Below are 25,633 nucleotides of genomic sequence, written 5' to 3'. Positions count from 1 at the left end.
CGTTTAACGTACCCTACCGCGGCTGCGTCCCTGACATAGCCTACCCATTTTGTTTTTCTTTGGACGCATTTCTCTACCTCAAGAATTTCGAAGTAAAGAAACATTCCTCTTTGCCAAGCACTGGTAGTGAAAGTAACCAACGAATTTTTCGTTTGCTTTACCGTTATGCAACCATACTCCGCCAGAGGATTGTAGAGTACTTGCTGTGCCGTAGAGTACTTGCAGCAAATGACCACTGTCCCAAGAAAGTTGTAAAGAGTAAAGATGGTTCTTGTAGAGTAGGTGCTGGCATAAACCCCGTATTGCAGTTTACTTTTCACACTGTACACTAATATTCTTCGTATTTATTTGAACACCAGCATCATCTATCTAGAAACCTGGCAACTGAACTCAGCACATAGAGCTAGCAACGAAGGGTGTTAAGTAGGGTATATCAAATAGAGCTCACGCAGCTGCTAGTTTGAACTAAAGAAGTGTTCGAGCCAATATAAAAATGATTCTCCAGACACGGGAATAGCTTATGGGGACCGCAGAAATCAAATGGGAGCATTGGTAGCACTTCAGAAGTATACTGCTCATATTGATAGCAATGCTTGATGATGGCGGAGCAAATTATCATTCACGTGTTTTGATGGGAGACCGGACAACATGTTGCCGACGACCATGGGGGTGGCACGAAGGTGGGGGCTCTATGACGATAGAACAACGGCAGTGAATATTACAACGTCGGGAGCAGGACTGCTGTATAAGCAAATTTGTATAACGGCAGTAGAGTCGTACTGCCGTGATGACGATGGCGCGGCGGCAGTGGCATGACGACAGGGAATAGACGACAGCGTCGTCTATTTCACGCCTGCGCTGCAGGTTTCACGTACTGCGGCAGTCAGTATGTGTGAAGCAATGACGAGCAGTCAGTAAAAAACGGCACACCCCTACAAGAGAAGCGCTTGGTGTTTCGGCAACAAACGCGTCCGCAGTGGTCAGCATAGACGCCCCCCCCCCCTCCCCCCCACCCAATTTCCTACTAGAGCATAGCAAACTTACGCTGCGATTGTTCAGCTAACATATGAATAATAGTTATATACATCAGCTTGGCTGACTTTCGTCCTTGAGGAATCACACGTTTGTGTGACTCTTTATTACTCTCCATATGACCTTTATTGGCCTAAATTATGAAGGCAATAGAACTCTTTGCACATGCATAATGAGTAGGACTTGTAAGTTTTGTAACGCATTATTTTGTTGAAAATGATCATTTCGCAAAGTTACAGAACTGCTTGAAGCCGGACTGATAAGTTTACGGAAATCCATCTGCTAACCATCATTTCCATGCTGGCTGTGCCGCCATGCGTTCAGCTCCCGCAGACCCCAGCGCCAGGTTTTCCTCTAGTAATTTTTAAAGGAAACTCTATGACCGAGGTCTGAAACATCTGGAGCAAGAGCACGCGCGTCTCAAACAGCTAATAGGCATTCGGGGACGAAGGTTCCAGCAACTAGGTTTCACGAGAGCAATTGCCCTTTGCTTCCGCGCCTTTGCCTCAGCGGAAAAGTTCCAGAAGCCGATCACGCAACGCGCGAAAGAGCAAAAGAACTAAAAAACACTATTCAGTTTCAAATAAGCGTTGTATAGTTAGTACGCAAAATACTACAACTTGCAATGGTTGTGCCTGTGGAATTGTTCCGCTCGAGTGTAAACTAATTATGATAGAGAGGAGTTTTAAGGTAAGCTTGCAGATACGTTCTTGAAACTCTCGGTAAAACATATGCTCAAGCAAGCTAATGCCACATGTGTATTTTCAGTTTCAATATAAACCCAGCAAATCTGATACCAGTGTTAATTAGACAACTGTAAGGATACTTGCAATTTTATTCATTCTTAATTCGGATATCAAGTGGAGTTGAGTTTTGTTTTTGAATGTATTCTTGCAGAACAACAATTTGACGGTTTTTTATGACCAATTCAAAATAATAAATGGTAGTGCAACATTGAAAAACATTCAAACCTACGGGCGGTCACAGGGCAAGTCAAATGATACTATATTTTACCTGTTTACCTGGTGAGTATAAACATTATTTCGAGCTAACTAATAATACGCACATTAGCTATTTCTGCGGGTAGTGCCTAGTCTTACGAAGTAAAAAAAAAAACGCGCCAGAAACGTTTTATTTCTTTATAGTCTTCTTTCTATCCAATCACAGTAAATTTCCGAATGAAAAAACTTTTATGTACCACCAATCAAATATTCTCTAATTGTGTATAGAACATGCATTATCGCATATAGAAATTACTTTTATTGCGATTTATATTTTTGCCTAAACCCAGCCATTTTGATCAATCTATCTCTCTGGCGTCTTTGGCAGACTCAGTTGCTCGAGTTGCCTACCAGCTTGAGCCAATACAGAGTGTTTCACTTAACTTGGTCCAAACTTTAAAAAAATGGCTGCGGCTTAGCTCAGCTAACCCTGGATATGCAAAGCCAGGTATACATTACAAGCGAACAAGTCCAAGCGTTTTGCGAGGCCAACGGCTCGCTCTGCCTTAGTCTCCGACGCTAACTTCGCGCGCTTGGCATTCCAGACCCTCTCCAGTGAAGCAGCTGGCGAGCCGATATCCACGGGGTGGTCAGATGTCGCTTGCGGGGTGGTCAGACGCCTGCGGAGCTTGGCGCGGCGAGTCATGTGATGCGTTGCCAAGACTACGCCCAGCTGCGGTCAAATGAAAGTCAAATTGCTGGTGACGGCAAAACTCGGCTCAACTATAGGCTAGTAAAGCTTTTGCTTTAATATGCAAATGCTACGCAGGTAGACAGAACCAAGGTAATGTTGTTTGCCGTCGCTTGGAGATACTCAGATTACTTATACAGCGAACCGTATACCTCTGCTACCTCGACGACGTCTTCGCCTTCTCGCCAACTTTTGACACTCACCTTGAGCGACTATCAACTATACTTGATGTATTTCGAAAGGCTAACCTGCAACTCAGTTCCTCCAAATGTCGTTTCGGCCGCCGCCAAATTACTGTTCTGGACCATCTCGTCGACGCTTCCGGACTACAGCTTGATCCCCCAAAAACTCGCACTGACCAAGACTTCCCGGTTCCGAAGACAGCCGCACACTTTCGAAGTTTTGTAGGGCTATGCTCTTACTTTTGGCGTTTTGTTGAAGATTTGGCGGCAAGTGCTAGAGCCCTCACTGATATTTTGAAGAAAGGCGTACAATTCTCGTGGGGTACTTCAGAAGCAGCCGCCTTCTCTCGTCTCGTCAGTCTCCTCACCTCACCACCCATTCTCACCCACTTGGACCCTGATGCCCCCATAGAATTGTATACGGATGCTAGCGATCATGGCGTAGGTGCCTTCTTAGCCTAGCGTCTGCGTAGCCAGGATCGCGTTGTTGCTTATGCAAGCCGCCTCCTATCACCATCGGAGCGCAACTCTTCCATTAGGGAAAGAGAATGCCTCGCTGTTGTCTGGGCAGTTGCGAAGCTCCGTCCCTACCTTTACGATCGTCATTTCTTCGTAGTCGCTGACCATCATGCTCTCAGCTGGCTCTCATCGCTAAAAGATTGTACAGGCCCGCTTGGTCGCTGGGCTTTGAGGCTACAAGAATTTTCATATTCCGTGGTGTGCAAGGCTGGCCGCCTGCACCAAGACGCTGACAGCTTGTCGCGTTACCCTGTTGACGACTCTGGCTCCTCCATATTGACAGCGCTGCTTGCAGTTTCTCAGTATCCCAGCTCCTTCATTTCGCCGAGGAGCAACGTCGTGACGCTTACATCAGAGCAGGCACGCATTTTGAACACTCTCCATCCGATGTTACTCTACGCCTCTTCGTCCTCCGCGACAGTACTTTGTACCGTCGTAACCCTCATCTGGACGGCATGAGTACCTACACTGTAAAAAAATTCTTTGGTATTACGGCAAATCGGCTGGTAATTTGTGACCGAACACTTTCCGTAAGTAAAGAAAGGTCATTTCCGCAGAACGGACAACCGTAAAAAATGTCGCTGTTTCACCCGAAAGGCGAAGCATCAATTGCGATAGCAAATTAATATAGAGCTATTCGGAGTTGGGATAGTAATTTTATCGGCTGCATAAACTTGGACACATTCACTTACTAACTGAGATAACACGCGTGGTGTCAGCGCGCACAAGCACACATGCATAGATCATACTCGATGACCGCAGACAACCACTGTCAAAACGCTGGCAGCAAGCGCAGCCGCCACAGCGAGCGAAGGTTCGTGCGATGTATCGCTTCAACGGAAACTGAGCGGCCGAATGCACAGCGCATACAAACGTCAGAGCCGTGTGGAGATCGCTTGCAAGATACGGCGCGCGCGACAACACCGGCAGCCCGTACGTGCGCAAACATATAATAAAGAACCAAGCGCAAAGTACATGAACGCATTTGTTCGCAGAGTAGAAGCCACCCCGCCCCTCCCTCCCGCGCTGCCTTCCCGCTCTGCTGCTTTCGCGTGGGAGATTGCATAGCCAGTTCCCCTTGCACCCGGTTGCAAGATCCGCATTTGTGCCGCAGTCACTCCCCCTCCCTCTCTCCCTCCCTCCCTCCCATACCACCACGGCGTTTCGCGCCACGGAAGTCGCGTTTGCTATCCGCCGTGCGTTTGCTCTCGGTGATAGCACGCGTCCGACGCGCGCTTTTACTCGGACATACGGCGCGCGGCGACGATTTTATCGCCTTTGGACTTTATACGGCACCTCACGGCGACGGCGACGCCGACGGCAGAAATCTGATTGAAGTGTCCATATAGTTGCTATTGCAATAAAATAGAGGCCGTATTACAAAATACGATTGCTTACGTATTCAGAAAACGAAAGACTCTGTATGCGGAATCGTATGGTTCAACCGTTAATGTACAGGTGCTTTACGTATTCAGAAAACGGAAGATGCTGTATGCTGAATCTGTAATATACGGTCCAACCATTAAAATACAGGTGTTTCCGTATCCAGATAACAAAAGACTCTGTATGCTGAATCTGTACTATACGGTCCAACCGTTAACATACAGGTGTTTCCGTACTCGGAAAACAATAGACTCCGTATGCTAAATCTGCACTATACGGTGAAATTGTTAAAATTCAGGTGTTTCCTGTATTACGTTTTACAGAGCGCATTGATTGTTTAGAGAATGCACTATCGGGGACAGAATTGCCCTAAATGTGCGAGCGTCAACCGAATTTTATTGGTGCACTTTCTGCCGGGATCAGCCACGCTAACATTTGCATTCGGAAGGTGGTCTTCAACGCAGATGATAGCGGCTGATAGTGCAGAGATGCAATTCGGTCGACACTCTCACGTCCTGGGCACTTTTGTCCCCGATAGTACATATCCTTTAATGCAAATGTCATGAATGCAGCTCATAGCAGGAGCAGCAGGTCGCTATGGAGAAAACTGTCTGGCCAACACATTAACATAGCTCAAAAGAAAAAACACTTTGCCTTTTGTGATATGAATGAATTGCATGACATATATACAAATAAGTGCAAAATTTTTGTCGTCAAGTACTTGACGGTGTGTCGCTACCTTGCTCGAATACTAATCGCACTGCCATGGAACGTCATCGGAGATAAGTTGTGCCGTAATTTCTTGCTTCATTTTGCAGCGTAAGCTGTTATGGGCTCATTCCAATAGCCGTTTCAGTTAGCGATGGTGTCCGCCATCTCCGCCGCCTCCGCCGCCGGTGACCGTAACCGCTATTACCGGAAATGCGAAAAAAAAGATCCGGTCCCCACCGGGATCGAACCCAGGCCTGCTGCGCGGGAGTCGGATACTTTACCGCTGAGCCAGGCAAGCGCTTGCTATCGGGCAGCGGAAAAATGCCCTATAAATGCACCGTAGGCGGGCACGTGGTCGCAGAGGACAAGATCAACGCAATCAACGCGATCCCGAGCCTCCCGCCAGTATGGTGGTGGCATCTAGGTAAGGCGGCTGCAAACGCAGTGCGCACAGGCGACGAGATGCGATTCAGACGAGGCGCGCAATCAACCGATCCCGAGCTGCCCGAGCCTCCGCCAGTATGGTGGTGCCATCTAGTTAAGGTGCCTGCAAACGCAGCGTGCCCGACATGCAAGTTGCCTATAGCAATTGCATGCAGCATGTAACTGAACCTGGTTCACTCAAGCAGGCTAGGTGACTATGTCTCACCAGTCCATTTTGAAGATTCCCATAAACAATCATGATCATCATCATAAACAACAACAACAACGTACCGTGCCACGGTTCAAGGGATTTGAGATGTAAGCCACGTATTCTGGATGCGTGGCGATACACGTTAAGGCGTCTCCTCGCAAGGTACGAAGCGCTGCTGAAGAAGCGAATCGTAGAGCTACGTACGCGGCTACAACCAGGCATCATCGGACTCAGCAGACTTTTTTGCAGAGAGCATTACAAGCCGCAGCTCGACATTGACGCCGCGCGGACAGTTCAGATCGTTCTCATCAAAACGAGGTGAAGAGACTTTGCCGCGAAGACCCTATTGTGCGTGGTGCGGAAATTGGAGCTACTTTTGAGCCGCTCCACTAGCTTACGCTGTGACTGTGCTGCGTGTGCCGCGCCGGCTTGTGACTTTTTTTGGTGCATGCTTTTAGTTCGACGTAATAGTTCAGCGGAAACCCGCTATGTGGCGAGAAATAATTTAATTTAAAATGCGACATCCACTCAATCGCATTCCTCCAAAGAAAAGCCTAGCAGTTGAAGAAAAATACGTCCTAGTCCGGGACTCGAACCCGTGACCACCGCCTTTCCGGGGCATCCGGTCTACCATATGAGCTAACCAGGAGGCTAGCAGATGGCTGGGCGAAGTCGAATTTATCAACTACTCGAAGCAAAGGCAAGTGCTTGGTTCAGTGGAAACCCGCTAGGTGGAGAGAAGTAATTAAATGGAAAAGGATACATCCACCCAATCGTAGCAACTGCTACAAAGGGAACCTATACGGGTACCTCGAAAGAAAAGCCTCGCAATTGAAGAATTTTGACCCGAAAATTTACCGAGCTCTAGTGATTAGAACTCCTTCTTCTCGAAGAATTGTGCGATCATTTCGAAAAAAAAAATAACTTTAAAGTGTGGCAAGGCAGTATTTCAGTCTCTGCTTTTGCTGTTCTCCTCTATATACCCTGCAAAGCTTATCTCTCATATGTGATGTGCGCAATTTGACCCAAGCATATTGTCTCGGATGGCCGGAAGCAAATAAGGCAACCATGATGTGCTGTGCTAAAGTGTCACGATCGTGAAGAGCTCCGAAATAAAAAAAACGCACCAATCGCGATGTATATGGGATGCAAACCCAGAAGGAGAACAAGAAAGGAAAGAAGAGGAGAGAGGACCGTGAGAGTGGAAGAGGACACACGTCGGCGGTTTGAAACAGCGAAATCAGGCTAGGGCACGGAGGTGCCAGCTTGACTGGCGCTTGAACCTTGGCTAACAAGGCCTCTCTCAAGCCGGCTGCGCATTTCGGGAAAACATGGCGTCTTTGCGTAGCGGCCGGCAGTTCGCACGGCATCGACGGCTCTCTAGATGCTGGGCTACGAGGTGCGGAAGAACGGGGTCCTGGATATCTGAAGGTGGAACCCAAGGGCTTCCGCTGTTTTGTAGGATGCTCCCTGGAAAAGCTGCAGACGTCAGGCAGCGACCCCTTTCTTGAGGGCAAAATTACAGTCAAACCCAGCTTAGTGTCACCCTCGCAGAACGGATTCTATATTTTGGACAACAGCATCAACGACGGCATCAACCTGCTGGTTCCCTCCTGCACCGGACTTCACCTGAAAGACCATCATCACGGCGCTGAACTGTTTATTTGGTCGTGACTTTTGTTTGTTCTCTTGAATGAATGTTAGCCTAATAAATGTCCGGTTGCTTTAATATATTATCACAGTGGCTCGTACTGCAACGATCTCTGTGGATTTTCGTATTATTGTAAGTCCGAGTTAGTCTGATGTTATAAACTGCGAGTGTCGTTTTCAGTTGTTAATAAAGTTATTCGTACGGGTTGTTTGCTGCCAGCATTTTTTTTTATTGAAAGTACCCAGGCGGAGCACCTATGATGGGTTCAAATGAATTTAAAAACGAAAGATATCACCACACATTCTAACCTTATTGCTACTTTAGTTTGGAACTTTCGTTTTCTGTTCGTCAGTATGAGCAATCGCGATTATGTTTCCGCTCTGCCAAAAGTACAGTTATTTCCGGCATCATGCAGAGAAATATTTGAAGTATGTGGAAAAACAGAAGTTAAGCACATCCATTGCGATATATTCTACAAAATATAGCAAGTTATATAGAGAAAATTGACGCACGCAAAAGTGGCACAATGCTACGAAAGGAACCGATGCGACTTTCTCCGAAATGCTGCTTCTTGACCACCATACGGGTCTAGCCTGGTGTTCTCTCCAGTCCACTGCTGCTACAGTGCTACAGCAACTGGGGAGGAAACGAGAAAATGAAATTAGCGCGATTCAGCGTGTTATAGAGTATAGCTATGTGATTGCCCGCCAGGCAGCAATACCGGGTGTTTCAGCGAACACTTTTCAACAATTTTTAAAGGTTGCCTGGGGTAGATAGCATAATTCTAGTTCATGAGCTGGTCTACCTTACGGCCCATATTGTAATTTACAAATTCTTGCCGTAGGGTTCGCAAGGTGGATCCACTTGGAATGAATCCTCAGGATGACACCAGTTTCGAGACATTAATTCCCGAACTTTGCGGAGAAACGCAATAGCGTTCCAGTTACTTTTGTTCTTCAATGCATAAAACGACGTTTTGTTAAGAAAGTAGCTATAATTTATAAATTTCAGTATGGGCCATAAGGTAAACAGTTAAAAACCTAATAAGCGATTTTTTTAAATTCATCTATATGCATTTCACTTTTTGTGCAAGTAATGTCCGCCTCTTCGAGTAGACCAGCTCATTAACTATAATTGTGCTCTTTGCTACAGGCAACCTTAGAAATTTGAAAATGTTCGTTGCAGCACCCTGTATATTCTAAACAAAGAGAAAGAGAAAACTCTCTGATTAGGGGTGACCGGAACATGAAATCTGGAAGCAAGGCGCAGTCGGCTGGAACCATGCACGGGTACATACGTGACGATTGAGCTTACAGAGGCTGCATATATGAACCGCAAATTATTCAAGTTCTTACGAAAGCTCTCATTGTGATTTTTTTTATTCGAAGAGCTTGCATGCTGGGTAAAAAAGAGTCTCACGCCTCTAAATTTCGTACAGAGCTGCTGCAGTATTCCAAACTGTAGACAATGAGCTTTACAAGTGTTTTTCTGTGCAATAACGTAACAAGGAACGCATTCTACTAGAGACCATAGGTTCAGACTCAGTAGAGGCTGCGGCACTACATTCTCGCTCAAGCGCGTTCACGGCAGTATCCTATGCATGGCGAACAAACAGCCACAAAATGGAATAGCTCACTACGACCTCGCATGTATGTTTGTCGATGCAGTTTAGGTACATAACCGGCAACAAGATATTCGTTTGCGTGTGACAGACAAAAGCATTATCGTCCACGTTTTCCCGGCAACAAAGAAATGGCTTTTATTTTTACATTTGTGTTGCCTTTTTTTGACTTCGAGATGCATTCATAGTTTAATGACGGTGAAGAATGCCGAGGTTTGATGTGCAAAAGTTCGAAAATGATTGCTGTTTACTTTTCTTACATTGCAGGCCTGAGGCTGGCGGAAACCCAAACAGGTTGTTCGACCACGTAACTACCCCGGGCTCCCATAGACTTGGTGTCTCAGGTGAGCACAAGAAAGTTAGTGCTTTTCTTGCTTCGTATGAATCTCCGGCTGCGTATAGCCGTTGCCGCTTTTAATGATTGCTTTTTTATTGACATTGACGCAACTTATTATCGTGAAATGTTTAGAATCACAGTTATTACTGTACAGACGGATGCTACCAGTGCGTTCTCGAATTTCTTTTTCTCATACACCTTGTCTGACTGTGTTAAACTCGAACGCAAGAGGTATTTCAGAAATATTCGACGTGCTCTATGCGGTGCATCACAAAACTTTGCGTCATGTGTAAAGACGGCTGGCCAAGAGACGTTACAACTGTGATTTTACGACTTCTAAGGATTATCGCCGCTGAGTAATTATGTTTTTATGCTTTGAGAAGTTTGACGAAAAAAGTGCTTCTTTAATTCTGTTATTCCTTTTGTGGTCACTTCACTCCTCCCCCGCTAATATTTCTTGGAGCAGCTGAGCGTCTCATATCTACTGGACTCCTTCCTCGAACCCCTTCTCCAGCCCTAAGCACGCTGTTAGCCGAGACGTTAAACCTTCCAAGAAGCCGACTGAACATCACACTATGACCTAATTATGCATTTCTGCCGGGCCAAACCAGAATGACCATCACTCGTCATCTACCTTATTACAAAAATCTCCACAACTAACAAACGTCGTCCTTCAACACTCCCTGTATTATTCACGTTTCGCTAGAGCAGCCGTTGGGACCTCCAATACTCGCTTCAACGATTTCAATGTGTCGTCCTGTTCATTCTATTGAGTGATCCGGCCAGCATGATAGTTTTTAGGCGGCAGTATTGTGCCATGAAACGGTATGAAAACTACTAAAGATCTCATGAGACTTGTCTGAAGTATAAGAATGCGTTGACCAAGACGTTAGCGACACTAGCACGAAAGTAACTGGGCGAACTTCTTCTGAGCCGCATATTGCAGTTTTCTCTTGACCAGATAATTTTCCTCAATGTTGTATGAATGCATTATTGTTGCAAACTCAATGTAAAAAATTTTGACCTCCACAGCAATGGATTGGGAGGGAACTACAGGGCCAGCAATAAAAATAGCGGGGAAGATATATCCCTTTGATTTAAATAGGCAGAACACTGGACAGGCATTATGCGTCGTTTAAGCAGCTATACCAGTATGCAACAGCTAAAAACTGATGTGACTTATTTTTCGAAAATGTTTGATCTCATTTCTTCAGATATGTGAACCGCGAATACGCTGCCAGCAAGTCATTTCTAACTGGTATCTTCAAGACTTCAAGCGCTCCCCTTACGTCCGAGAGATCGCAGAGGACATCCCTCTTTTGAACCTAGCTGGCAAACACATTTAGAACCGGTAGAAAGACGTTTTGCGAAAAAAACAGGAAATGTGTTCGATATAACTATTGCATTAGCCATGTGGTTTATATTCATGCCACAGAACACTGAATTCAGTGAATCATATATATATATATATATATATATATATATGTTACCATGTATTTGTTCCAAGCGTCAAGGTGGTACGAACTATCATCAATGTCTTATTAGACCAAGAGTGGGAACTTTAACCATCTTTGGCCTTAAGGGTCATTTCCGACCAATTTCTCCAACAATGTCTCGCGACAGAATCACCGCATGCATTTCTCTTGTTTTCGACGAGACTACAGCTTCGCCATTCTCACGTGCCGCTCTAACTCAGCGCGGTGATATTTATTGTAAAAGAACAGCGCCTCGAAACTGGCGGGCGCAACTATAAGAGGTGAGGTCACCGGAAACGATGGGACACAGATGTCCCTACCCGTTACAATGCTACGAAACAAAGTGCTAGTGTTAATCGTGTGCCTACAATCACCTTGCTGGTCACTTGTGCTATGCTTTCTGCTTTGAGCGAGTACTTGAAGGACCACCTTCGTCGTAAAGTGATGTCCTTTATTATGAGCATACTAGATTTCTTGGTATAACGAGCGAGATGAATAATCCGTTAGGTGTTTATGCAGCGAATGTTTTAATGGTTTTTTTTGTAATCAAAACATACATAGAAGCGTTGGTCAGTTGAATTTGTGGTTCTTGTATGGGACACTCATGAGAGTATTGTGGGAAATGACTTGCATGCAAACAGGCGAGGTATTTCTCGATTGCGGTACCTATGAACGTTCGCTCAACTACGTTTTTGTCCCAGGAATTGATGATGAATGACCACGTCAACAAAATGCATTGGCATTACTCAGTTTGGGAGTGCAAATGTTTGAGTAGTTGCAGCGTGTCGCCAAGTTTTCCTAAGCGGTCATTATTAGAGTAGGTTAATCGTACTGGGTGTGGCACCAAGGTCATTCAGCGATGCCCATGAGGCTGTCAAAGAAATTATCCTGAAAGCGGTTACGGTGTTCCCTAAACAATTACGCAGATAGATTACAGGGTATGCGTGGAGTGCTTGCTTCCTAGAGACGAGTTGTGGCAGCGGGATCTTGGTTCAGATGGCAAGTAATTTCCTCTTGGTGCCGCTTTTCAGCCTATGTTGCTCTAGAAGACAGGCGACCCCTAATGCTTGCTCAAGCGTTTGATGACCGGCGGCTACTGGTTGCGCGTAACTTGAAAGGCTTGATGTGTGTGATGTCGTACCGCTTCCGTTGGGACGGGAGCATACAAGCACTCTCGAAGAATGTGTGCACACTTGTTAGATGTTGTGGTCATTGTGTGACTCTGCCGGAGGATGGGGTGATTCACTCAGGGAAGTAGTCTGTGCCTTTAAAAAACTGGCACTCCAAATGAGGCAAGGGCAGTTGACCGGGCGTAGCCCCACCAAATGCTTTGCTGCTGGAGAAAAAAAACTTTCCTTCGCCAGGCACAAGGTCTTCCTTCGGGCTGACAGCGTGCGCTCGAAGAATCGAGGGGTGCCATCCGGGGCTGCCACTTAACACGATCACATCTCTGTCGGCAGGATGCGATTATTTCTCCAGCATCAAAGCATTCTCCAGCGTTAATTTCTTCAGCAGCAATCGACTCAAGCGGAAAGCGAACAGTTTTTTACAGGTAATATTTTGTTAATAAATTAAATTATGGAGTTTTAGTGCCAAAACCACGATGTGGTTAAGAAGCACGCCGCAGTGGGGACTACGAAATAGTTTGGACCACCTGATGTTCTTTAACATGCCGCTAAATCTAAGCACACGGATGTTTTGGCATTTCGCCACCATCGAAATACGGCTGCTGTGGCCGGGATTCGATTCCACGACCTCGTGCTTAGCAGCTAAACACCATAGCTACTAAGCGATCACGGAGGGTTTTGTTATGGCAGAATGACCATTACTCATGACACCCACGTTCAGTATCCCCTTGGTCCTGCGCATACATACTACGGCCTGATAAGAGTAATAGTGTGTCATTCATAAAATGGGATGTGTGGCGGAGCTCCAATGACTTAACTCATTCACGTACAAACTCAGAAGTGACACCAGGATTCATCATGGGTGACTAATAATTTTAACTCGTTTCTTTGGCTCATTATCAAAGCAGATTTGATGAGACGGATGAAACTGTCCACAGTATTCGTAAGTAAGTGGCTTGCCTGAAAATATAACATGAACGACTGAATTGGGTAGCGTTGAAGTGCTTACCAAAAAATCCATCAGCAACTTCTTTATGAAGACTGCTGGACTTCACCAAGCGCGATAAGCCTTCCGAATGAAGCTGGGTGCCTTAGCTTTTATCGAACCAAATTTATACTTAGAAAGACTACGTTGGAAACCAAAATAGCCCCCTTCCAAGCAAGGTACGACACCCCAATCGGAAACAACAAATACTAGCATGCGATGTTTTAGAACATCAAGGTCATTCTCGCCAAGAACTCGCCGCGCCAAACCCAGAATTAACAGTGGAGGAGGTTCGGCTATACAGAAAAATCCAGACAAACACCTACCCACATCTGGGGCGATGGCATGCCATCTGGCCAACTAGATATGCCAGCCAATGCCCCTGGTGTGGGGGGAGGCCATCCTTGCCCCATGTGACATGGGACTGCCAATCACGACCCCAAAATTCAAATTCACCCCGTTTAGCACAAAAAATTCCGTTAGGGAGCCTTGGGCAGCCATCCTCGCCCGGACTGACCTGGAGACTCAATTGAGCCTCCCCGACCAGGCACGGCGCGTGGCGGTGCCTACTGGAGTCCTGGACTGAGGACCCACCCTCCGGCCCCCTTAACCCTATTTTTCCTAAATAAAGTTATTTCTCTCTCTGGCGCTGATACATTCCTTAGACAATAATCACCCTTGGATAGAAATAAACCGCATCAGCATTGCCAGCCATGACCTATGCCACTAGGGCAGACCGTCACACACCGGGACAGCCTCACAATGCAAGGCACAGTCTTAGACGCTCGCCTTCGGACCCTGGGTACGCGGGTTCGAATCCCGCCTCGGCAAGAAAGTTTATTTTCTCCTATTGCTTGATTGTTTCTTCATACGAACCACAAACTACAAATTACGGTTGGCTTAAACAGCTTAGATTTTAAACATCATTATTTACGTTACCATGCACTGCAGCGTGTTTGAAAAATGTCGCAGTTTCGCCCGAAAGGCGAAGCATTAATTGCGATAGCAAATTACTACAGAGCTATTCGGAGTAGGGATAGTAGTTTGATCGGTTGCATAAACATGGACATATTCGTTTACTAACTGAATTAACAAGCGTGGTGTCAGCGCGCACAAGCACACATGCATAGATCATACTCGATGACCGCAGACAACCACTGTCAAAACGCTAGCAGCAAACGCAGCCGGTTCGTGCGAGCGAAGGTTCGTGCGGTGTGTCGCTTCAAGGGAAACTGAGCGGGGAACGCACTGCGCATACAAAGGTCAGAGCCGTGTGAAGATCGCTTGCAAGATACGGTGTGCGCGAGAGCCCGCACCGGCGCAAAGTACCAGCCCAGTTGTTGGCAGAGTCGAAGCTGCCCCCCCCCCCACCGCGCTGCCTTCCCGCTTTCGTCCTTTCTCGTGGGAGATTGAGTGGTCAGTTCCCTTGCGCCCGGTTGCAAGATACGTATTTGGTGCCGCAGCACACCGTCGCCCCGCCTCCCTCCCTCCCATACCCCCACTGCCTTCGCGCGACGGAAGTCGCGTTTGCTCTCCGCCGTGCGTTCACTCTCCGTGATAGCGCGCGTCCCCCGCGCGCTGTTACTCGCACATACGGCGCGCGGCGACGATTTTATCGCCCTTGGACTTTATACGGAACCTCACGGTGGCGGCGACGACGATGGCGATGCCGACGGCAGAAATCCGCTTCAAGTGTCCATATAATTGCTATTGCAATAAAAGTGTGCCTAGTGCTATACGGTTACGGACTATAAAAAAAAGTTGTCGCAGTTTCACCAGAAAGGCAAAGCATCAATTGCGATAGCAAACTTGTAGAGAGCTATACGGAGTAATGATATTAGCTTTATCAGCTGTATAAACTTGGACATGCAGCAGCATCGGCAACACGCAGAACTGTTGTCGACGCCATCGGCGTTTTGCCCGCGTTCGCTCAAAATGCGTGCGGCGTTGGTGACTGTTGCCGGAGCCTCTGATATAACCGCAGCTAAACGTCGCCTCCCTTTCCTCCCCCTCCCCCACGGCCTCTCGCACGTCGGAAGAAGGCGCGTTTGCTCTACATATATGGTGATTGTAAAGGAGGAAAGAGACGCCTACTTCTGCAGCCCTTAAGCGAGCACGGCGCAGAACGCGCGTTTGTTCTCCGCCGTGCGTTCACTCCCCGTGAAAGCGCGCGCCCCTCGCGTCCTTTCACTCGCACATACAGCGTTCGGCGCGCGGCGACGATTTCATCTCCAAATGACGTCATACGGAACCTCACGGCGACGGCGACGGCGACGACGACGGCGACGCCGACGGCAGAAATCTGCTTTTGAGTGTCCATATAATTGCTATCGCAATAAAATCACCGCATATCCACGAAGTGAATAATGATGAGTGGGCGAAGCACCGGGGGATCATTCGGTTAACCTAAGGTTGGTGGCGTCGATACTCGGTTCAAGCGCGAGCTACGCGAGCCCTCAGCTCCGGGTCCCCTTGCCTGCGTTGCCGTACTGCTGCAGCTTTGCAAGCGCTCAGCTCCGGGTCCGCATGCCGGCGTTGCCGTGCTGCTGCTGCTTCGCGAGCCCTCAGCTCCGGGTCCGCTTGCCGGCGTCGCCGTTTTTCTGCAGGTTCCCGCGCCCTAGACTCCGGGTCCGCTTGTTGTCTGCGTCGCCGTGCTGCAGCAGCTTTGCGAGCCCTCGGCTCCGCTTACAGCTGAGCCGCCAGTCTCGCCTATTCATCCATAGCGGGCGCGCCGTTATCAGAAGCGACCGTTATCATCCATGGCTGAAGGGAGAAAGAGAGCGCGCTTCGGGAACGAACGCCCTTGTGCACCGACCGTTATCATCCATGGGTAAGAAAGAGTGCGCGCGTCGGGAACGAACGCCCTTGTGCACCGCAGCGCCCCTAGCGGACTCCATGCAAACCAGAGCTACGGACGACGACGAGGGGGGGGCAAGGCTCGGCCCTAACGTGCTTTGCCCCTAAAAAGGTTATTGACTTTAATGAACCTTGACGTGGCAGCCTCGCAATGCCAGGTACCAAATAGCGAAGGTACGAAACAAAATTTTTCTGTTGGGAGTTTAGACGCAGTGGAATTTTGAAAAATGTTCAATTGGAAGCTTTTTACAATGTGTTGCATTACATATAGCGAGTATTTGGTGAAACCGAGGGAAAGCATGTTGAGCCTGTGCAGCAATATTATACGTTTTCTGCTGTGTGGACGTGACAAGTATTTTGTGCAGATATTTATGATATTTCACATCATTTAGGCTTTTTCAACGTTTCAACAATTTTTTTAACAGGGAGATGTTTAAGCTCTTGGTCAGGCCACGTAGAGCGAAGTAAAAACTGCGCCTGGCGATGATGTCATCGCTCGGCGAGGTCACCACCTTTTCTCAGGTTACGTACCCTCACCATAGCGCGAAGCGTGGCCGACGTATCCGGCGTTCGTCGGCGTGCCTCGGCTGCAGTCGGCGTCGTGATGCGGCATGATGCATTTCGCGCCGGCCTCGTCACCCAGAATAGACCACATCCGCGTCTGGTCGAGGATGATTGGCTAGTGGATAGCCCTGATTATGGAAGGCGTGAAAACCGATCCCTCTATAGTCGAACGTGTGCGCCGCGCCGCCTAGACGATGCGCATTTTATACGAAACTAGAAGTTTCAGGATTATACGAAATTGCGAGCTCGCTGCACGTGCGGCCACCAGCATCAATCAGCCCATCTTGCTCGACTGCCGCCGGTTGCAGCCGGGGAAAGCCGACGAACACTGGATACGTCGGCCACGCCTCGAGCCGGACTATACAGTGCTGCGCTTTTGCTGGCGTGGCGTCCCCGTGCCGAGCGAACTCGCGCGTCAGCGCTACGTCGGACTATAAAGTGGCCTTTAGAACCCGAGTATCGCCCTGATACTCGAAGTCGGCTAAGTTTGGCTAAGAACTAGCCAAGCCAAACCAAGTTAAGCAAAGGAAAGCAAAGACAAAGCTAAGAACCAGCCAAGCGAAACCAAGTTAAGCAAAGGAAAGCAAAGTCAAAGCTAGGGCAGGGCCACCTGCTTCGTTGTTTTCCCAGTATTAGCACCACTTGGTGTGAGCCTGCCCCTAATTTTTCTTATTAAAGTGTTTTGGGCTTCTGTATGTTTTGGCTCATTCGTAGGGTATCGTAAGGTGATAAGTGTCGATAGGTCCGCGTGAGCTCCTGAAAACTGCGGCGACCATTAGTAAATAAGAGCTTTCTTTTATGGAGTGCTCACAAGCGAAGACTTGCAATACAATATGCTAAACAATCACAAAAAATTAGAACAAAGCAAATTGGAAAGATAATTTTTTTCACGGCGATATCTCTTATGTGCTCACTCATCTAGACGTTAGGAAATCCGTCGCTGTCTCCTGTATCCTCTGGCGTCTGTCACAAGAATATCTAAGCACTTTGCGAAGCGTCTATTAGCAATATAAAAACAAATGCGCCGGGCATATAGTTGAACAGGATGCGCTTGTGCCAAGTGAAAATTTGAAGTATCGCATCTTGGTTACCTCGTCTATGCTACTGGAAACAAAATAATGCGACTGGACATGCGTGGCCACTCTGTTAGCTGTTATGATAGGCTGACGCTCCACCATTATTCAGGTTACCTATGGACCAAACCTGAGGTAAAAAAAGAAACCAAGTAAGCAATGCGGTAAAAAAGCAAAGCAGGATAAAGCGGGACAAGAAAGCGAAGGATGAAGTATTTGAGTGTCACCGCATAACCTCCAAGGCGTACAACGTCCACAATTAAACAGGTTGTCTTCATGACAGGAGATTTTTGTTTACTCATATGCTAATGCTGACTGCAATGGTTACAGCCCAACACTGCAAGATTGGCTGCGTACAACATTTCCCTTCTATATACCAATCCTTAAGCAGTAGTATGCGGAACGAATTGAAAAAAAAAGCTATCGCTAAGAAGTGAAAAGAGGGATTGAAAATACGAGAAAGGACATGCCGTTTCGGTTTACTTCCGAACCGGGAAGTGCCCCTTCCGCAAACGAAAGTTTTGCCTTTAATGAAAAAGATTGTTTACACTCATCTTCGAAGGTCGACAAGCAATAAAATATATAATAATAGTGTATCGCATCATAGCTTCAGACTATGTAAGAAATTGCTATTTGACAACCGTTTTTTTTTCTCTAAAATAGCAGTCCTTAATTACCTGTTTATCGAAACGGTCTTTTACTTTAAAAACACTACACCCTCTCCGAAGCAGTACTACCCATACCGGAAAGCAATGTAGCTGTAAAATGTGCGATCTATAAGGCAGCCTAAATTCTTCGCTTAAAATAAAATGCTCAACATCTTCTCTCAACTTCGCTGGCACAGTAAGCACAATGCTAACAACAATCATTTACACGCAGAGGTCTCGACAGAAGGGACATTTTGCACCAGTACGACGAGCGCAGCTTTAATAAGACATAATCCGCGAAGCTTGATGAACTATTGGAGCACTGCAAGAGCGACAGCTCGTGTGTAAGTAAGAACGTTTCGTATCGCTCTTTTCCCACAGATATGCAGCACACAATAAAACTGATAAGCAGTCGTAGTTGAATGCAGTGCTTATATATTGGCACTCTTTTTCCATCATTGGGCCTTGTGCCACAAGACCCCATACATCATCACATGGATTATGTAATAATATGCAACACAGCTTTTTAATAGTATATTATTAAGTGGCTGCATATCAGGACGCAGAAAAGCATTGTGTCATGATTAAACATTCAGAGGGCAGGTATTCACAAATAAGTTCTTATACAAAAACATCTTCATAAAAGGAGATGCCAGCCAACCAACTGCCGGAAACGTTATTAGCGAAGGTGGCGGGCCATTGGTAAAAAGCACCTGCAAACTTAAGCTTTGTGAATTCGACCACAGGTTCACAGTCCTTCACTAAAATATAACTACACATAAAATATTTTATGCGGGAAAGGCAAGGAGGGTGAATAAATTGCTGATATGTGCCCAGATTATGCGTACCGCTGCTTCTTATGCAATATGTATATAATTTTTTCTTTGTCCTTAGATTTGGCTCAGAACATTTTCTGCCAATCACTCAGCAAGATCGAGAGAAGATGAATATGACCTTCTCGTACGTAAAATTTTTTTCTGCTATCTTGCATCTACTAAAAGTACACCATGCTGTCGTCGTCATGGTATTCTAATCCTTTAGGACTCTTCAACGGCATCATTCCAGCAACCGCTTCACGTTGTTGTCAAGCCGCCATCGTCACTCTAGTCATGCCACCATTGTTACATCGCCGTTGTCATTCTGTCATTGCCATGACATTGTCATCTGAGTTTTCTGCGAATGCAGTTGAGTTATGCCGTTGTGGTCATTCCGTCGTCTTCATTTTGCCGTAGTGATTGCAGTGTCATGTGCCATTGTCGCCATTCAATCGGTGTCATTGCATCGTCGTCGTACAGTCGTCTTCCTGTCATCGTGGTAGTTCTGTCCTCTTTATGCGTGGCATATGCATTATCGAGCACCAAGAGTTTATGTTTAGCCCACCGAGGCGGTTCCTAGTGAACCTCTTTCGAAATGAGTCGTGTAGTCTCGACTTTGAAATGATTCCTAAGCAGGAACAGCTTCCTTTATGTACACCTATAAAAGTTCTGCTTAAATGGACTTCCACAGGATGCGGGAACCACGGACTTCTGATTTCTTTTATACTTAATGTACATGGTTTTGTCGTTGCTTACAAGGCGCACCATCGTCCGGTCTGAGTGCAGTACATTTGTTAAAGCAACCAATGCGTGAAGCACGAGATTAACTAGTTTTATGAGTCGGTGCGTGGTTCTGAGCCTTGTATGGCAGCTAACAAATTAGAAAGCAGTAATACATAACATATTTGTAACAACCAATTGGGTGAGCTCGCCGTCCCTTGTTTTTGACAAGCAAATAGCTCAACTACTTATGTAGGCATGGCTCTATGTGACGAAAATGTCGCAATTTTGATGTTGCGTGCGAAAGTTCGAGTATGGGTGTATGAACTCCGAAAGTGTGAGTAGTCTAGAAAGTGGGAGAATAAGCAATTTTTTTCTCTCTGACTTGCGCAGCAAGAGCCGTGCATGTTTGCAATACATGACTTGGCTTTGGAGTCTTAATGTTAAAAACCTAAAGGTTGTGCTTAGATAAGGTGCCTTATTATTGAAAGAATTTCATATCATATAGTTATAGATAAATGAGTATACGTGCTTCATGGATATACAGAATTTATTTAAAAGAATATTGGCTCCTTTAAAATTATTTACGTTTACATTTGGTCCACCCAGTAGTGAAATATTTTAACAAAAGGGGCACAATTTATTGTCGCCATTGTATTGTAACTGGCCTACCTTTTCGTATAAAATAGTGGGGAAAATTGAGACGGCTTCTTGACTGAGTTAACGCACATGTGCTCAAATAAGTGGTCAACACTTTTAAGTATAGCAATGAGACGTGAGGTTACATCAAGCCATCTATTAAGAAGCCAACATCAACAAGGGCAGTTTCTTGCGACTTGAATAGCTAGCCGCTTACTATTTCTTACCACGGTCGCTTTCATGAAAACAACTATATATTAAGGTAAGAATTGTCGGTAATATTTCCGACTTATATTGGTACTTTAAACTTTGGGTAACAGCGCAAACAGACGACCACAAGAAGGGAGACACGGACACACAGGCGCTGACTAACAACTGGTTTTATTGTGAAGGAAAGCACACCTTATATATGCCAGAGTGAAGCAAGGGAAAGGGGAAACATAACAAGGGTAACATCGTGCCAACAACGCAAGCGCAAAACAGCCAACCAAGCGCAACAAGTAGTTCTGTCCTCTTTATGCGTGGCATATGCATTATCGAGCACCAAGAGTTTATGTTTAGCCCACCGAGGCGGTTCCTAGTGAACCTCTTTCGAAATGAGTCGTGTAGTCTCGACTTTGAAATGATTCCTAAGCAGGAACAGCTTCCTTTATGTACACCTATAAAAGTTCTGCTTAAATGGACTTCCACAGGATGCGGGAACCTCTGGCATATATAAGGTGTGCTTTCCTTCACAATAAAACCAGTTGTTAGTCAGCGCCTGTGTGTCCGTGTCTCCCTTCTTGTGGTCGTCTGTTTGCGCTGTTACCCAAAGTTTCAAGATGTACCAACTCGCCCAAAAAGAAGTATTGATGAATTATATAGGTAGTTTAATAATAATCTATATCACCTGAGAAGAGTTTTTTCTATCTGAATATTTATTTATTTGGTGTAAAAGAGAAGGCCTTGATGATTCAATTTTGTCTGACTAGCTCCAACCTTTCTTTAACTTTGCAGTCGCTGTCCCAGGTATGAAAAAAAGAAGATCGAAGATGGCGATATCATGCAGTGCTAGCAGAAGGCATGGTAAACAATTTCTCTCTGGTATACTTGTATGCAAACTACCAATAAAATCAATTAAACCGTTTACTTATTTGCAATATATGTGATACTTGTACCATAGGACGTGAATCATTTTCTGCTGAGGAATGGCTAAAGAGAGCCGTCAATATACTAAGGCATGTGCGCGGGATAATAATAAATGCACTGCGCGTCCCAGTTGGAACTCACGAATCATGCGTATAATTGTACGCTGATTAGAAAGAATGCCTTGTTTAGCTTTCAAGGCTGCAGCAGCACGCCATAGACTTTGATTTATGTGGGTGGGTATTGTGCGTTTGAGGGAAAAGATTCGATGTTGAGACGAGAAGAATGGTGGCACGAAGAACAAAAAACGTGAAAAAAAAAACATGAAAGCAGCAAAAATGACTCGCTGTTAGTCACTGCAACACATAACCGTCTTATCGGCTATGGGCGGCCAGTGAAACGCCGTAAGCTACCATTTTCGACAAAGGCAGGAGCGGAGTGAGTGCCAAAAGTCAGCGGCAGTTCGAGCACGAACGATAGTGCGAGCAGCATTGCGGCACGTTTCGGTGTGCGTCCCTTCAACGCACGGGAACGAAAACGCAAAGAACGCGTCTCGTTAGGCCTACGGGCGCCGGAATCGCAGAATGATCTCATAAATTGGACGAGCTATGCGCTCATAACTAACGTTTCAGTTGTGTTTAGAGAGCGAGAAGGTTCATTTCAATAGTTACTGGCAGTCAACGCGAGTGAGAACGTAGCCATCATTAGAATTCACGCTGAAGCGGGAGCCATGGGTACCTTGATGTTGGACAGCGCTATTTCTTAGCGTTCGTAGCGTGCGTAAACATTAGGTAACTGTGCGCGCTGCGCGCTTCGACGCGTACGATCTGTCCTGCAGCATCTGCGCATGCGTGAGGCTCGTGGGCGCGAGCGTTCGCGCGTTGGTACGCGTGCGTGTACTTTGGTATTTATGGAGCGCGTAGTCGTCGATGATTTTTTTTTTCTGTGTGTGTTCTACAAATCTGAACGGCTTCAGCAGGGTGCTGACTGCTTCTCGAACCACGCAGTCGATCTCCCTAACGCACTGGAAGACGAACCTCGCGCATTCGTTCTCTACACTACAGACTTTGTACACGTAGCTGCCGAACAGCGCCGCAACCCATCTTTGCGGCCTAGTATAGACGTTCTCAACTCTCCACAGCCTGACCCTTCCCTACGGATGTTTGTGTTTGACCATACCTAATACCGCTACAACGCCCGTCATGACGGAGTTCAGCTGTTGCTTGCTGTTCCCTCGCATCGTCGCTCTGCTGTTTAGGACCAGCTTTTCGATGCACCGTCCACCGGACACCGGCCTATCACGCACGTAATATAGCGTCGGCCGGCGCTTATTCTCGCCTGGTCTCTACTGCTCTGTGTGACAGTACGTTGTGGCCTATGACCTCTGCCAGAGACGCAACACACCTGCCCTACGGACTATTGGCAACATTCAGCCCCTTGACATACCTCACGAACCATTTTCCCGGATGTGACTCGATCTTCTTGGGCCTTTCCCCGTATCAACCCCTGGTAATAGATGGGTAACACTTGCTACTGACTACGCAGCCGAGTACGCGGTGACACGACCTGTTCCCACCAACAGTGTGGAGCCGATTTTTTTCTCCACAATACCGGTCAATAAAGTTGTTTCACTCACTCACTCACTCCACAATACCATCCTGCACCACCATGTCATCATGGGCAAAAGCATCGCAAGCATAAATATTGGATAAGTCTGTGTGAGGATGGAGGTGTCTATGTTCAATTGTGCCATAGTAAGACAGAAAATAACAAGCTTAGTACCCAGCTGTGTCGTCACAGTATGAATTGTAGGTGAAATTTATACAACGCAGGTTGATCTCTCAGTTCTGGTGGTCCTCGGATCCATACATAGGAAGCATATCTGTCAGGGTACAGTTGAGATGTTCAGTGTCGCCGTTTGTTTGTGATTGGTACGCTGTGGTGAAATTATGTTGGTGGTGAACTTTTGATGCTGGTGAACTTGTAAATTTCTGCTGTGATGGACTACACGTGATGTTGGCCCATACCGTGCCATAAGCAAAGCTACGCACGTGACTTGGTAAATGTTGTGGGCTTTTTTACACAAAAGTGTTCAATTTTTAACTGTAAACCATATTTGTGTAGTTCCTCTCTATAATATTATTTAAGGCTACATACCCCTTGTTCATCCTTGGCACATACATTATGGGGTATTATCACATACGCACAAATATCACGCATCACCAATATGGCATACGCAGTGCCGAAGTCTGTTGGGGGACACACCTAGTGACAGCATACCCAGTGACCTAAGTGGTCTACTATGGGAGACAGCAGCCAACAGCAAGTTGCCTATTCCGCACATACACAGTGGCCCATGTTATATTCTCGGCGAGACAGGCAGCAAGAACGTACGTGCACTGACCCGACCAAATACACAACTTGTGTCACTTTGTTTGTAAAATGCGTTTGACACGGACAACCATTCATATCGAAAAAGTGTGAAGTTCCTCCCGCTAATCCCATTAACTTTGTAATATTTCACAGTTGAGACTGAAGGTTGGTGTAGGTGTGAGTTTTGGAAATTTATCAGCATTCAAGTGTATGTAATTGTGCCAAAAAGAGAATTGCATGAGTCTCATATATGGTTTGGCCTTGGCGTTACGACGTTGTAAAGGTAAAGCGCGTATTTCATAAGAATTTTGTATTCGTCTATTTCTAAGGTACAACGCAAACAGCTAAATAAAACGATGTTATGTATATGGATAATACTTGAATAAAAGGATTTAGATATATCAGCGTATATTTATTTTATCGAATCTGTCGTCAATGTAGTTTAGAAGAAATCCAAAAGCAAAAAAACACGGTTCAATGTTACTACCAAGGCGTATTGCGCTCTAAAAGGCTTTTTTTGTATCTGTAGGAGCAAGCTAAAGAAAAATGTTGCTAACAAAGGGTATCAGTGTCGTCTTCATCACTGCAACAGCACCTTAAATCTGAACAAGTGCTGATAAATGCCATAACAGTAACTTAAATCTAAAGAAGTACTGATAAATGCCATCACTTTTTTATTTTATGATTTCAAACAATATTGAATATTGCAAATAAGTTTGGTGGAAACCCGCATGGTGTAGGAAAGTTCAATAAACGGCAGAAATTGTCATCCACCTGACTGTTGACCGAAGTTACAAAAGAAACCCCAACGAAGGCCAATCTCCACGACAGTACCACGGACAAGTGGGTTATATTTTCCCCCTTTCAATTATGAATACTGCCTTACAGGAACTCGTCGGATTCATCATTTTTTATTGGCGTAAAAAGAGAACCTTGCTTCTTCAATGTCACATGACTTGCTCAACTATAGAATCAATGTTACAGCCACTTCTCCCTTTGGGAAGGAAGACAAAAACAACATTGAAGATGCTAACACCTTACACTACAAGCGGAGGCACACTAAAAATTTCGACGTATACAAAAATAGATAAAGAGATATAAACGAACTGCTAAGTTATTCCAGATCTTACTTGAATAACAGAAGGACCATTATTCGCTGCCTAGGCACTGATAAAAAGTGTCATTGCAATAGAAAGACTCACGGGCTTTCATGAAAACTTGAACGATAACATTAGTGGAGAATGTGGCGGCTTCTTCACTTCGGCGTGTTAAGTCTCTAGTGTGTCAACGGGATCCGTTAAGGTGCATGTCATAACCCAAGGCGGCAGCAGAGAAAAACGAGTCCTTGGTGGCGAGGAAGAGTAACTAAGACCCATACAATCGCTAAAATTGATGCTGCTTTCGCCCGAAGGGCGAGAGATGAACAAGGGGGCAAAGTATAGCGTTAGCTTGCACTCTTTGGACAATGCGAC

At 46.0% G+C, this 25,633-nt stretch overlaps 1 protein-coding gene across 1 annotated transcript in view; it reads left to right on the top strand.

Annotated features, from left to right (window-relative positions):
* The window catches only part of LOC119463772 (uncharacterized), a 114,926-nt gene extending 93,134 nt beyond the window's left edge, over positions 1-21,792 (top strand). Inside the window, exons 5-9 of the mRNA XM_037724597.2 lie at positions 1,930-2,057; positions 9,693-9,769; positions 18,722-18,833; positions 19,384-19,449; positions 21,660-21,792. Of these exons, the coding sequence (XP_037580525.2) occupies positions 1,930-2,057; positions 9,693-9,769; positions 18,722-18,833; positions 19,384-19,449; positions 21,660-21,717 (441 nt within the window). The 3' untranslated portion in view covers positions 21,718-21,792. The remainder of the gene's footprint in view (positions 1-1,929; positions 2,058-9,692; positions 9,770-18,721; positions 18,834-19,383; positions 19,450-21,659) is intronic.
* Positions 21,793-25,633: the final 3,841 nt, after the last annotated feature.

This window comes from Dermacentor silvarum, chromosome 9, assembly GCF_013339745.2.
Source record: "Dermacentor silvarum isolate Dsil-2018 chromosome 9, BIME_Dsil_1.4, whole genome shotgun sequence".
Classification (NCBI taxonomy): Eukaryota; Metazoa; Arthropoda; class Arachnida; order Ixodida; family Ixodidae; genus Dermacentor; species Dermacentor silvarum.
This window is presented reverse-complemented; position numbering and strand designations above follow the sequence as displayed.